Source organism: Brassica oleracea, chromosome C1 (genome assembly GCF_000695525.1).
Source record: "Brassica oleracea var. oleracea cultivar TO1000 chromosome C1, BOL, whole genome shotgun sequence".
NCBI lineage: Eukaryota > Viridiplantae > Streptophyta > Magnoliopsida > Brassicales > Brassicaceae > Brassica > Brassica oleracea.
Window position 1 is genome coordinate 5,185,283 of NC_027748.1, and position 15,077 is coordinate 5,200,359.

A 15,077-nucleotide genomic window follows, 5' to 3' on the forward strand; every position below is an offset into this window, starting at 1 on the left:
TCAACGGTTGGATCTTCTGTTGTCTGGGTTTTCTTGAAGCTGGTCGCAATAGTTCTTCAGCAGAGCAGTCTTGGATGTTTGGTAAATCCAACGGTGAGATCTTCTCTTATTGAGCTGAAATTGGGCAGAGGTATTGTCGACTTGTTTATCTTGGATTTGTACGGTTGGATTAGTTTCTAGAAGCCAGAATCTTTGTGAGCTGAGGTCGTTTGGTTGCTGCCGGTTTTGAAGCTTTGTGTTGCTCTCTTGTTGTTGTTGTTTGTGTTGGAGATAGCTATTTGTAGCTAGACTCTCTGTTCTGTTCAGGCTGTTGAACAGGGAGGACGTGGTTGTACTCATACCATTTATATAGTGGATTTTTGAGTGGACTACGGTCCCGTGGTTTTTCCTTCTCACATCGAGGAGGTTTTCCACGTAAAAATTGTGTGTCTCATTTAGTTATCGCAACTTTGATATCTTGCCATCGTCGAAGTATTTTCCTCACAGGTTCGCACAAGATCAGGGGAACACGACCATTAGTATTTTCGCTGCGCCGTGTGACTTTTCCCCAACACAAATGTTATTTTGGATAATACTCACCGAGAGCAACATGACTCAGAGAACATGATAAATTGATGAATAACAAAACATAAATTGTTGTATTTAGACATAAGTTGAACTTAAATAACATTTGTCTCTGATAAATTGATGAATAATAACACATAACTTGTTGTATTGAAACTTTAAGATAACTTTTTTCTCAATTTGGATTTTATGGTTATAGGTATATTGAAATCAAACCGTAAATCGAACTAAACTAAATATTTGTAAAAGTTTGTTGTATTTTAAAATCAAAATATATTTAGTACTTCCTCCGTTTTTTTATATTTCACGTTTTAGAAAAAAAAATTTGTTCCAAATTATTTGACGTTTTCAATTTTTTATGTAAAATTTATTACTAATTAATGCTAGATGACCAATGATATTATAGTTTGTATTTTATTATTGGCTAAATTGTGTTTATATAAACAATTAATTATGTTTTTGTTTAAAAAATTAAATGTTTCATATATTCTATGCGTATAATCCTAAAGCGTCAGATATAAAATAACGGAGGGAGTATGGATTTGATTTGGGTTGTCGCAAGGTCATTAGCTAGCACCGACGACTTGGCTATATGTATTGGGTGAAAGTTAGTTGCATTTAAAGTCCCTAAATGCACTGCTGTTACCAATGAGATATATACATACTCTAGAATATCCTCCATTTATTGGATCTCTTTAAAATATCAACGAAAATGATAGTTTATTTTATTTCAATACAAGTGGACATTTTCTGACTACTTGGCTTATGACCAATTATAAACTAGCCTTTTCAAATCACCTACTAATAGCTTTCATCTATATCACTATATATTTAAACCATAAAAAAAATGTTGCTAACTAAGGGTCAAAACAATAGAAACCATGCATATGCTACCAACTAGTCATTAGATTACTATCTATTTCTGCCAAACTACTTAACTGTCCTAACAAATTCGCCTTTTTAGAAGGTTGACAACACTCACTCATTAACTGTAGTTCAAAAAGGAAAAAAAAAGATAAAAACACTAACTCATTAACTTAAATGAGTTATGGACTAACCCATATAAGATCAAAACCATTTAGATATAGTTTCGATAGAATTTCACATGTGTGTTATCAAAAATCAAAACTATTAAAACAGAAGCACAAAATATGGACCTAACTAGATCCTAGGTAGATTTTTTTTTTAAACTATATCTTATACAATTTACCTAACATTTAATATTATTAACTATATATCTTTAAATATGGTTTAAATATGGTAAGATTTAAAGAAGTAAATCTAAATAAATATCTCGGTCAATTATGTATTAATTGAGATCTTCCATATCAAATTCCTTTTAATGCAACTATAGTAAATTATATTTTGAAACATTTCTGACATTTTAAGCTTATTTCTCAAACAATATTAATAACAAGAACAAATTAATATTTTCATATGAATAAATTTTGATTTTTCTAATATCATTTCTTCATTTTTTTGAATAGTAAATGAATTCATCAAAGTACAAAAAATTACAAATCTAATATTTTTTTCAATTTTATGTACAAATTTAAAGTATATAAAATTTTAATTTTATAAATATTATCAGTTTTCTATGGGTTTTTAATATGTCAACTATGGTTAGATCATAGATTAATGATATTTTTTTTTAGATTTTATCAGGTTTTATCAGATTTTTAATTAAAGAAATTTTCATTAAATTTGAATCATATTATACACCGATCACTGAGTTTACCGGTTCAACCGCGAGTCCAGGTTGGATATGAAAACATTGATTATCTATTTTTGACATAAATATGTAGATCAAAATTCAAAAAATAAATACTTAATATCAACTAGCAATTTTATCTAAAAATCAAATCCACGCTTTCAAAAGTACGGATCAAAATTTAGTAATACGTTATTATTAATTAATAATATACATCTCAGTGTTAGACCTTTTAAAAATGTACATTACAGTATTTTGTACATGCGATTTCTATTGATAAACGCAAAAGTTTAGTGGCATAATAGCATAATGGAACCGTAATTGAAAATGGTGTTTTACATCAATCACATGCGCAGCGCAATACAAAACCCACAAAGAGTGATTGTGACTGTTTGGAATATCAAGACTCATGAACCATCTTTCTAATAGAGAAGTGAAGATTATTTTTGGAGTTTAGTAGAAAGTATACAATAATGAAGAGTACCATAATAATTCAGTAGTCTCAGTTAGTAACCTTTGATGGTATGATTAGTAAATAGACTAAAACTGGGTATAATGTATTAGAAAAAAAACAAGGAAATGTATGCAAGAATACTCAAAACTTAATTTATAGATATGGAAGCAATTATTTAACTATTTATAATATGATTCAAATTCAAGACGGTGCGTATCGTTGCTGGCTTCACAACGGGACTGAAAGTCTCGTCATAGTCTATTCCTTGCTCCTGCGACTTGCCATTAGCCACCAAACGAGACTTGTGGCTTTTAAAGTTGCCATCTGCATCATACTTATGTTTGTATAACCACATTGAGCGCACAATGTTAGTGTTAGAAGGGCGAGGCACAAGATCAAAAGTCTCGCTTTTAACAATAGCATTGTACTCTATAGTCATAGATGGATTCCAATTAGGATCGTTTAAGGCTTGTATATGGCTTTTTGGAAGAGCAGAGAAAGGCTTAGCAAGAAGAGAAAAGATTTGTTTTGGTTTTGTAATACCATGTTTTGACCTTGTCGACATGGAATGCCTGGGAGCCTCCACTGCTGGAGGTGCAGGTGGAGTTGGCGCATCTTGAGGAGCCGGCGGAGTAACCGGGTTAGAAGGAGCCATAGGAGTTTCCAAGATGCTTCGTAAAAGAGGTGATGGGTCTGTGTCTGTGGAAAGAAAATCATACGTTGAGGTTTTTTGAGCTTTTGAATCTTGGTATGGGAATTGCGTTTCGTCGAAAGCGACATGACGCGACAAGATGATTTTGTTTGTAGTAAGATCCAAGCATCTATACCCTCGGTGATCGCTTGGGTAACCTATGAAAAGACACTTGGAGGATCGAGGGGAAAGCTTATGAGCATTGGAATGATTTATATTTGGATAACATAAGCACCCAAATGTTTTTAAGTGAGTATAAGAGATAGGCTTTTTAAACAGTACCGAGAATGGAAATTTGTTTTGAATAGCTTTTGAAGGAAGCAGATTGAGGATGTGGACTGCCGTATGTAAAGCTTCTACCCAATAGGAAGGTGGTAGACGAGCTTGGAACAGGAGACAGCGGATCGCATTGTTGATTGTGCGAATCATCCTTTCCGATTTTCCGTTTTGCTGGGACGTGTGCGGACACGAGAAACGGAAGGTAGTTCCTTTTTCTGCAAAAAAAATCATGAAACTGGGAGTTGTTAAACTCCCCTCCATTATCGCATTGAAGCGACTTGATATCTTTACCAAACTGTGTTTTCACATAGTTAGCAAAGTGGAGATATTTTGAAAATGTTTCATGCTTATATCGCATAGGATATACCCATAGAAAATGTGAGTGGTGATCAAGAAAGAGAACATAATATTTGATACCACTCACACTCTGAATCGGCGAAGTCCATAAATCAGAATGAATTATATCAAAGGGGTGATCAACATTTGTGTTAGAGGTAGCAAAAGGAAGCTTTATTTGTTTTCCAAACTGGCAAATAGAACAGAGTTGAGACGAATCCCCTTTATTACATAAAAAAACATTAGAAGAAATAAGAGATTTCAACGTTTGGTCACTGGGATGTGCCAGACGTCGATGCCAGTCGGAGATTGATGCAGTAAAAGCAGAAGTAGGAGCCGCATTTTTAGAAGAAGGGAGAATGGGATAGAGGTCTCCGGTTCTGTCACTGCGGAGTATCGTCCTCTTCGTATGAAGATCCTTCACAGAAAAACCACAAGGATCAAACTCAACAGAACATGAATTATCTTTTGTAAAACGAGGAACTGAGATCAGGTTTTTAATAATTGAAGGCGTAACAAGAACATTTTGTAATGACAGAGGACGATTTTTAGTTGGGAGAGTTAGAGAACCAGATTTGGTAATTGGAATCTTACCTCCATTTGCAACTGTAACTGTTTTTCCAATGCTATTGTTAAAAACAGACTTAAGATTACCTGTGGTGTTTGAAAGGTGTGCAGTTGCTCCCGAGTCCATATACCAATTTGTATCGGACGGATCAATGAGTGTCAGCGTGTTGTAGGCTTGCGCAAAGTCCACAGCTGGCTCATGTTTCTGATTCCCACCGTGTGAGGTCTGTCCGTGTAGTTGGCGTTGCGGTCTTGGACCTAACAGACCTGGCTGGGGAGATGCAGCGTAAGGGAGTTGAGCCCAAGGATTGAACTGCTGAGGTGCCCACATCTGGAACCCGCCTTGCCAGTAAGGAGTGTTCCACTGGTTGTACTGAGGACGAGAGCCGGTATGTTGATTCCTGCCTTTGCCACGTTGTCCTCCCCTTCCTCTGTGCCCTTTTGTTTGATTGAAGCGTTGCTGTTGGTGGTTCTTGGTGTGTTGTTCCTTCTGGTCAGGACCCGATTCAGTTGCAGCAAGGACTTTCGCCGAAGAGGCTGAGTCTTTGTTGGAAGGTTGCGGCTTCTTACCTTTTCCGAGGCGTTCTTCCTCGAGGATAAGCATAGATCTCGCTTCCTCAAAGCTTGGGAATGGCTGACGATGCATGATGACATTTATGATGTTGTCATATTTGGCATTGAGACCATTTAGAAGGTAAGTTACCAGCGTTCTCTCACTCACCGGAGCGTCGTGGTTGGAGAGTAGATCAGCGATAGACATGAGTTCCTGAGAGTAAGCATGACTGGAGAGATCTCCAATCTCCGTGTTACGCAGCTTGTGATCGAGTTGTATGGCCCGAGCCTCCTTGTTGTTTCTGAAGAAGTTTTCCAACCGTAGCCAGATCTCCCTCGAAGTTCCTCCTGTTTTGAAGGTGCTCTTGAAGAGATCTTTGGACAGGGTGCCATAGATCCACAGCTTTACCAGCCCGTCGCGTTTCTTCCAAGGCTCGTCTGCATCGTTTGCTGGTAACAACGTTCCGTCGAGATGGCCGGATACTTCAAAGCTTTGGCAAAGCGTGAGGAAAAGTTCCCTCCAGGCATCATAGTTGCCATCTTCAATGTCCAAGACGAAGGGAATTTGGTTTTTGATGTTAGTAACACCATAGGCACGTTCGATTTGTGCAGGAGGAACCGCCATGATAGAGAAAAGAAAAGATTGAAGGTGAGGAAAGAGATATTGCGGAATGAAAAAGAGAAGAGAGAGGCGCAGGGAATTAAAATGGTTCTGGATCGCTAGAACCCTCTGATACCATGTAAGTGATATTGTTTCCCTTGAAATGTACGTATATTACTCTTCTCAATATATAGTACAAAGCTGTTGAGAGATATCAGAATATACTTTTGTATCTTTACAGAAATATAGGAGAATCATATCTAAACTATTCAGAGATAGTTCTCTTATCTAATAATCACAACCCGAGTCGAATCGATAGCACTGACGAAGCTTACCTTGTAAAGCTGCTCCGTAACAGCAGCGCCGATTACGCCGGTGTAAAAGGCGGCGACATAGATAGTAAACCAAGCCTTGAAGGTTTTGGGTCGACGGTAAGGCTCGATCATCTCCCAGACAGCGAACCTCTCGAACTTGTTGTACTTATAATCTGCGTACTTCCTCCATAGCGTGCTCCACGCTCCTTGGGTTTTGTCTTTGCTCTACTTAGGGATTTTTTTAGCTTTAGGAACAGTATGAATTTTGAAGGAACCTGGCCAAAGTGTGATGTTTTATTTGATATTTGAGCAGATTAGAGTTTCCTTGGAGAATTTTGGTTAACCAGACAAAGGTTGGTTTACTCTTGTTCTAACAGGAAGTTTCAGTTGGTCCATACTGTACAGTTGGCTCTTCAGTGAAGGTCGGCAATGGCTGCGAACTCTATCCTTCGAGTCATATCTTTGGAAACACTGAGCTGGGTGAATCTTGTGTTCTCATGACGTAAAACCCCTCTGAGATCTCTTAGTTTACCTTCCATACTTATGTATAATGTGCTCTCTAATTGTTTACAGACTGATCTTTGCTATGTGTCAATTTTTGTCAGCCAGTGGTGCTGTTGTTGTTGGCGATGAGCTTCCTGGTTATACAGTCATAGGAGGCAATAACATTATCGGTCACCACGCTGTGGTTGGTGTTAAATGCCAACACTTGAAGTACAAGGTGTATGTGAGACAATAACTTATCACCTCTTTCAATTGTTATTGTGCTCATGCTCATGCTCTGTTTTCTTTTTTAGCATGGGGATGATTGCTTTTTTTTTCTGTTCGATTCACAGGTCATCAACGTCTAGTGAAACGGTATGCAACTGGTAGTGAATGACAAGTGAATGACCAGTTTAATTAACGGTTTGAGATGATTTCTCCTGTTTTGAGGCTCTTGGTTTTATTTGTTTTATTGGTGACAACAATCTAATCATGGTCTCTTGTCATATCGCCCATGATTGCAAGATTGGAGACCACAACATATTTGCCAACAATACGCTTCTTAACGGCCATGTGATTGTGCAAGTATGATCTTCCTTATGTCTATTCTTCATACCTGTATTTAGACTTTAGAGGCATGGCTTCATTTGCAGGACTATACACATACAGCAGGAGCCACGGTCATCCACCAGTTCTGTCATATTGGCCCTTATGCTTTCATTGGCGGTGGTTCTGTGGTACTCTCATATATATCAGTCCCCCAAATTCCCAGTGGAATCTCAATGGTGTGATTATATATAGATTTCACAAGATGTTCCAAAGTACATGATGGTGACTGGGGAAAGAGCTAAACTTCGCGGTTTGATTCTTGAGGGACTTAGACGTAATGGATTTACCATGTCAGAGGTTAGTGCTGTGTCACGATGTTAAGTCTTTCAAATGTTACCAATTAATCATGACTTTTGTCTTGGCATTGGTAGATGAAGAGCCTGAGAGCAGCCTATCGAAAAATATTCATGTCTACTGAAACAGTCCTTAAGTCTTGAAGTACGTCTCACAAAGATGGTACTTGTTATTGCTCAACTCTTTTTACTTCCTTCTACCCTGTCCATCTCTATCGCAGAAACGTCTGGTCATATTGGATTTGATGCTTAATGCAGGAACATAACCAAGAGCTGTGCCGTGTTCCTGCGGTTGGCGTGAGATATGCAAGTTCAGACTGTGGCTCGATTCTTGAGTTTCACAGATTGGAAACTTAGTTTAGGCATTCATTAACCAGCAATGGCTCAACACCATTTATGAAATCTGTAATGGTCTAATAGATAGCTTTGACCAAGTGTTGTCAAACATAGTGTGGCTACAGAACATCATTTTTTCTCACTTGTCATTGAAAACAGAAACCCAAGCCAAAAAAAATCGAAGGAAGAAAAGTTCACTGGAATTGTATTTTTACGTTGATGATGTGTTTTGGATAATCGTTCTAAGCAAATTTTAATATCGCTTTTAAAAAGTCAACATAAAAAAGGATTTTCAATGTCAGAAGAACACACCACAGTCATCCACGTGTCGAATTAAACAACTGAATTATTTTAGTTCGAGTGGAATAATAAAACGTTTCATTACTCCACCTTACTTGTTTCTCAAGAAAGTCTCTTTTTCTACTTCATCACATCTCTTCTATTTCACGATCTCCGCTCTCTGCTTCATGACTACGGCTTCGTCACCATCCCTAATTATAGAAAATTGAATATCAAATTTATAAACAACAAAATACTTATCTACGTATGTATTGGTAAAAAAGAGTTGAGAATTGAACAAACCTTGGCCACGCAGTTGTATCTATAACACTGTCGGACACATAAAGTCCCTGAGCAACATGCCTGGTTTGTCGAACTTTCCATCAGATTCACCTCCTTCTGTTGGGACTCGAACCAACATCTCCATCGATACTTTAAGGTAACCCTCTCCATCCCCTATTGCGAGACCGTGGTTTAGTCTAACCTTGCACACTTTTTCTCCATCTTCTTCAACCACAGCCACCACGGAGACTCCATGCACAGCTGTATAACTAGATCGATTTTTCATGGGACCACGGTAAACTCCCTGCCAAAACCATATATGTAAGTTTAGATAATAAAGACACATACAATATACCAATCAAACTGAAGAGAGAACTAGTCACAAACCTTCCTAGTGAGTAAATAATCAGGCATGAAAATGAGCAATGATGCTCCAACTGGTTGGTGTTCTAGCCTGTCAAGTGATTGGCTCAATGATAACTGATCGACACTGTCTATGTGGGCGAGTCCGGAAGTAACGCGCTGTGGTATTCTCTCTGCAGGTCTGCATCCACAATATGGGCAATCCCTTGCCTTTTGTAGCCCATTTTTGATAACATAATCCAAACCTGCCCTTATGCTGTAGGTGTAGCAGAAGTGGTATTCCTTACTGCGTCTTCCAATTCTCGATCGATCAACAAGTTCTTGCGCGGAATACTCCGTGTACTCAGTGTCAGGAAAAGCACAGCGCTGACAAGCTCCGCGGTCGTAAGTGCCCAAAGCTTACTTTCAGGTTTTATCTAAATAAATGTCAGGAAAATTGATAAGTTTTGTTAAAAAAACGAAAAAGGAAAGAAATGATACCACAGCACACGTCCTTGATATTTCACAGAACCCATTAATTGTTGCCCAATCTTTTGACATCACGATATTTCGAACAATCTGAAAATATAGGAATGACAAAAGAGATTTTACATTATGCAACGTTCATAGATAAAATCATCAATGTTGATTTACCAGGGATACACGCCATCGAGCGTATGATGATTTCCGACTTTGGTATGGTTTTCATGATCAGTGCAAGTAACTCACTTGGAATCTCGGGTAGTTTCGTGACTAATGTGGAGAATCTCCTGTAAGAATACAATCAAGGTACACAATCATAGATGTAAGAATGAAATCTGACTAAAACCATGCTTAACACTCGTCATTATGGAAATCGGAAACATGAGCTCAATATTTTAGATCCTTGACAGAGACAAAAAGATGCGCGATATGCAACATTATCTACCTCAGCTGAGCTGGGAAGATGATGACGAGGCCATGGTAGCTTGATTTCTGAGAATCAAAAATACACACATCAACAACACTCGAGTTCTAGAAACGAAACGAAGTGGAAACAGATCACTGAACACACAATACACAAGGAGCAACCAAAGCAGAGAAAAACCCCCAGTAAACTAAAGCAAAGTAACACCCTATTGAGAATCCGAAACGAGACAAGTGCAACACACAATCGGCGAAACCAATGAGCTCACCGTGGAAAAGCTGGGGAAGATGAGTTGACGGGAGATTCGAGACACTATTATCGTCACTCTTCGTACCATCATGTAAATTGCATATCCCCCTCGTTATATGTAAACCGTGATACGCTTTAATTTTCCCTGTACCCGAAAACGACAGCGTTTCAATGCCTTTTCAAAGTGATACGGTGTCGTTTCATCTCCTCTAGCTACGTAAGCCGACGTCGTTTCGTTTGCTGGTAGATCAGCCAATTCACAATCTCATGTCCTCTCTGTCTCCTCCGCCGGTTCTTAGATTCACCACGCCGTCACGTATCAAACTCAAATCGTCCTCCTGATGGATTCATTCTCCTCCCGGTAGCTCTTATACGCATCATCTATAACCCTTGTCGATGATTTTCATGATCTTCTTGGCCCAAAGATAGGGAGGCGAAGAGAAGAACCGGTACATGCACTGATCACGCCGAGCTCTTCAGGTACCGATTTGAGATCTTATCTGGGGATGATTCAAAATGTAACAAGGATGATATGGATTAATTGAAATTGACTATGTAGACACCAGTGCTATTTTGCTTACTTGTTTTCTATGGAGCTTTTGTGAGTTTTGCTGCTATGAATATATGATTTGTTCATTACTGCTTAACCAGTGAATTGATTTTTGCTTCTCTTTTTTTTTATTTTTTTCTCCTTTTTATTCCAAGGTTGCCTGAGGATTATACTGTCTGGCTAGGGGAGATAAAGCCATTGCCTCACTTTAAGGTTGTTCTTTGGTTTTGCTTTAGTCTTGTCAGTTTGTTCAGTGCTTTTTAAGCCATTCTTTTGCTGCAGGAAACAACATATATGGTGGACATGGTTTTCTATGTGGATGAGATTATTCAAGTCTTGAGTGAACAGTTTAAGGGATCTGGAAAGCCCCTGTTGTATCTTCTGCTTGGTCTTACCACCGACAGCGGAAACTTATCCGAGGTTTCTGCGTTTTCGTCCTTTCTTCCGCACTTGTTTCAGAAAATTCTTCTGATTTATTGTCAAAGCTATGCTCTGGTGATTTGGTCTTGCCTTGAGTTGGTCAAATTTGAACAAGAGATTATTGGGCTCCTTTTGCACCGGATCAAAGTGGTTTCACGTCTTTGCGCAAATATTCTCGAAACAACGCACGCAGACTGTTCAAGATACTGGAACTTAGTTGTGTGAAAGCATCATCTCACACCTCGACAGAGATTCTCAGAGCAGAAGCAGTTTATGAAATGAATTTTGATAAGTAAGCTCTATAGCAACCTTGGAGAAAACTGATTCTATAGAAACACCTGAAACACATTCACCATTTCAGCAAGTGAAGCATACAAATTTTGAAACAGTTCATGTAGCATCAGGGACGTGTGCCAATGCATCACTGGTATCACACTCTGGTTTTGTTGTTGATGTGTTACCTTATGACTGTGGCAGAGGTGATTTGGTCTTTCATAAACAGGAGGAATCATGCATTTTACAGGTCCAAATAAAGGATGAATGTATAAGTATAACCTCCTACTTACAAGGGTCAAGGGGGGGTTCGATAGACGACATATCCTTGTTCTGAGTCTTGGCTGCCTCTGGAGATCAAGAAGGTCGTTGTGCAGACTTCTGAAGATGTGAATTCAGAGGAAAAGCTCAAGGCCTCGAATGCAATCTTCTACTTCTCTTCAGGAACTTGAATGCTCCTCCCCATGGTCTGTGCCAGGATCACAGAGTCATCATTAAGAAGAAGCACTGATGGGCTTCCAGGACACGCTTGTCTTGCAACATCGGCTGAAACTCTGTAAGGGCTACATTGGCTCACAACATCTGCTGCGGTCGAGGTCCAGGTCCTAGAAGCCCACGATTCGGCTGTGGAGATTGTATGTACTGTCCCCACGGTTGCATTTGGTTCTGCCATTGCGGAAATGGTCCTGTCCAAAACTGATTTGCACGCATATTGCTGTAGTCTTGGTGTTGATTGTTTCGACCTCTGAAACGATTGCCACCGTAACGCTTGTTGCCGCGAGGGTTGTTGGATCTCTGGTTGTTTTAAGTGTGATTGTGTTGAGAGTCGGTGCGAGCAAAGTAAGATGATGAATGCTCCTAGTGATGAGCGACTTGCTTTGTTGTCCTCTTCAGACGAGTTTCATCCATTTCGGGAAGGGATCCCTATGTTGAATGACATTAATGATGTTGTCGAAGCGCTCGTTCAAACCGTTACCTGACGAGAGTGCGATCGGCTATGGAAGCATCAACATTAGCAAGACAATCTGAGACAGAGATTTGAGTTTCTGCCTGTAGGTCTCAATGATCATGTCACCAATCTCCCTTGTACGCTGTTCATTGTCGAGTTGAATGGCCCAAGCGTCATAGTTATGGTCATCTAGGTCGAGGATCAACAGGATGTGTGACTTGATGTTTGTCACACTGAAGGCTCTGTCGACTTGAGTGGGATTAGCAGCCATGATCGACAAGAAAAGAAAACAGAATAAAGAGATTGAGATCAAAGAAAGAAGCCAAATAAGAAGAGTTGAAACTCTGATTCCATAAAAGATGGTGAATTTCCTTGTTTAGTTTGATTGTATTACGTGACTAAATAGTCAAACGAGGTTACAGAGGTTATGCTATTCTAGGGATTTACAAAGGTCTGAGCAACATAATATCCAAAACTCTACAATATTGGTTTTCATAAATTTTTTTACTATATCATGAAAAGAAGGGTGATAGATTTTTTTTTTTTTTTTGTAACACAAAGAAGGGTGATAGATAAAACCAAATTTATTGATATAATTTAGTAGATGTGTTTTCCTGCAGCAATACAAATTTAAAACTTAAATTATATTTAAAACAATTTTTGTTGATATTTTAGATATTATTATTCTATACTAATATTTTATTATAAATTTAGACTTAATTAAACATAAAATTTAAGACAAAATATTTAGTTTACATTATTTTAAAGAGATATGTATATATTTAAAATTATAATCTTAAATAGATTTTTTGGTTAAGATATATTAAATGGATTAGTATAAAATTAAAAAGTTGATATAAAATTGTATGATTATCAAACAAGTTCTAAATTTATAGATATCAAAAGGGCGGGGAGGGAGGGGAGTGATATATGGTGTTCTTGGCACTATTATGCATATGTTTTCTAACTTGTTTTCAATGTTTTATCGAGTTAGTCCAGTCCTTTTAGAGTCATTTCAGGTTTAAAGTAAGCTAAAGAGTTGAAGGAAGAAGCGGAATAATCATGCGGAGTAGTCTGACGGTTGATCCCACTAGGAGCAGCCAAGCGATTGTTCCCAACATTTATAGAAGTTTCCATATCTTTTAAAGATTTTCCCTAATCACTTATTCTCTCCTCTGAAGTCGATGGTGCTTCCATATAAAAAGCCATCCTTCTCTTTATTGGATTTTGCTATTGTAAGAGAGGCAGCTCCTCTTCGGGACCGAGAAGATCATCCTGTACCCTATTGATTTCTCTTTAGATTTATATGCAGTATCATTCAGTTATTATGTCTGGTTCATCTTGTTTCATGGCTGAGTAGTCAGCTAGCTTGTCTAGGGTTCTAGGGTGTTGATCGCAAAAGCTAAACATAAATAAACGACCATATTGTGTCTTTGTTCATATTTGTTCCTAAAGCTAGCTATAACCTAATCACTTATTGCTAGATCTTAGGTTGAATCTGCTCATTAACTGTGTAGCCGATTGCTTGATATTGAGTGAATGAGCTGCGCATCCCTAGTCAGCGAAAGTAGATACTAGGGTTCTCGGTGAACCTATCGGACTTGATCTCTATTGCTTGTAGCCGATCCTTGATCCAAACGAGAGTTTAGGTCTCAAGGTCGAACTGCAAAGGGAGCAGCACCACGACAGTGGGCTGTTCTACTTGAGTGATCCGTGTTCTAGATTGTGATACATTGCGCTTGAATAAATGTTTGTTTAGCATCAACACCCGATGCGAAACCCTAGATTGGCTTCTCTTTAATATTGAATTTATTCTTTAAAATCATTTACTTTACTTGCACGTTACAACCTAATTCAAACCCCACTTTTAGTTTTAGGTAAGTTGAAAACTTATAAGAATAAAGTATACACCGGTCCTCTGGATTGAATCTCAAATACTACAATTACCACTGTTAACTTGACAATATGAAAAATGTTCAGTTTCAGTGTATTAGGGGGACGATATTATTCATATACATCTATCCCAATGAGTTGTTTATCGAATCGTTGCAATTGATGTTCGATCCCGAAGAGAAGGAAGAGATTTTCGGAAGGTGGAGTTTTATGATCCGATAACTAATCTTGATTTCTTCCTGCTATTCTCGATTTCCTTAAAAAGGGTGCCCAACCAACAAGAATAGTTCATGATATTTCAAAGAAGGCATGGATTTTAACGAAATTAAGTACAAACCTCACGGATAGAAAAAGATTGCAGCCAGTTTGATAATGATCGAGTGGCATTGCTTTTTCGCTCCGAACCAAGGGATCCTTTATATATGATGCAAGATGGAAATAGTAGCGGATCTAGAAACATTTTTAATTGGGGGCACACTAATTAAAATAACAAAAAATAATTTTGAATCGGGGGCACTCTTTATATTTTTTTCACTAAACTACAAATAATTTCATCAAATATTTCTAGGTTTAAACCATGCTGTTTATTTTGGGCTCTTGAAAAGTTAACTTTTGTAATAACTAGGAGTTAATCCGCGCTACGCGCGGAACTATTTTTATTTTCAAATGTTAACCATATAGTCATTTCTTAATTGTATATTTTCTTATTCTAATTTTCTTGCTTTATATCAAATGATAAATTATGATAGATATTTAATGTAATATTTCTATTTCTTATATTGTATATTTCCTTTTTATTTATTTTTTTCTTATATTGTATATTTACTTATTATTTCTTTTTCTTTATATGTATACTTTTTTATTTTTTTTATTAATGTCACGTGTCATCTTTTAGAAGAAGTTTTTTTTCGCTGATGTGGACGCTGCCTTAAAAGCTCCATTTTATTAGTATAGTTCGTATATTTATTTATTCTAAATTTTTTTGCTTTTATATCAATGATAATATTACGATATATATTTAATGCAATATTTTTATTTATTATATACTATATTTACTTAATATTTAGTTTTTCTTATATTTTATATTTATTTATTCTAATATTACGATAATTGTATAATATAATATTTCTATTTTTTTATATT

The 15,077-nt window shown here is 37.5% G+C and overlaps 3 protein-coding genes and 1 long non-coding RNA gene across 4 annotated transcripts; 2 read left to right on the top strand and 2 right to left on the bottom strand.

Moving 5' to 3' along the window:
- Positions 1–2,904: 2,904 nt before the first annotated feature.
- LOC106329686 (uncharacterized mitochondrial protein AtMg00820-like) lies at positions 2,905–3,384 on the bottom strand. The gene has a single exon (XM_013768356.1). It carries the CDS (start codon positions 3,382–3,384, stop codon positions 2,905–2,907), a length of 480 nt encoding a protein of 159 aa, XP_013623810.1.
- A 1,034-nt stretch (positions 3,385–4,418) lies between these two features.
- LOC106329696 lies at positions 4,419–5,948 on the bottom strand. The gene is made up of 2 exons (XM_013768365.1): positions 4,630–5,948; positions 4,419–4,453 (listed from the first exon to the last, which is right to left on the bottom strand). Exons 1-2 carry the CDS (start codon positions 5,777–5,779, stop codon positions 4,419–4,421), a joined length of 1,185 nt encoding a protein of 394 aa, XP_013623819.1. The 5' UTR covers positions 5,780–5,948.
- On the top strand, positions 5,826–7,805 carry LOC106329708 (probable acyl-[acyl-carrier-protein]--UDP-N-acetylglucosamine O-acyltransferase, mitochondrial). The gene is made up of 10 exons (XM_013768371.1): positions 5,826–5,845; positions 5,997–6,186; positions 6,447–6,571; positions 6,679–6,792; positions 6,906–6,927; positions 7,078–7,137; positions 7,206–7,289; positions 7,354–7,458; positions 7,533–7,617; positions 7,713–7,805. Exons 1-9 carry the CDS (start codon positions 5,826–5,828, stop codon positions 7,596–7,598), a joined length of 786 nt encoding a protein of 261 aa, XP_013623825.1. The 3' UTR covers positions 7,599–7,617; positions 7,713–7,805.
- A 2,259-nt stretch (positions 7,806–10,064) lies between these two features.
- Positions 10,065–12,524, top strand: LOC106298552. Its single transcript, XR_001261491.1, has 2 exons — positions 10,065–10,329; positions 10,555–12,524. It is a non-coding gene; the product is annotated as an uncharacterized LOC106298552 (long non-coding RNA).
- Positions 12,525–15,077: the final 2,553 nt, after the last annotated feature.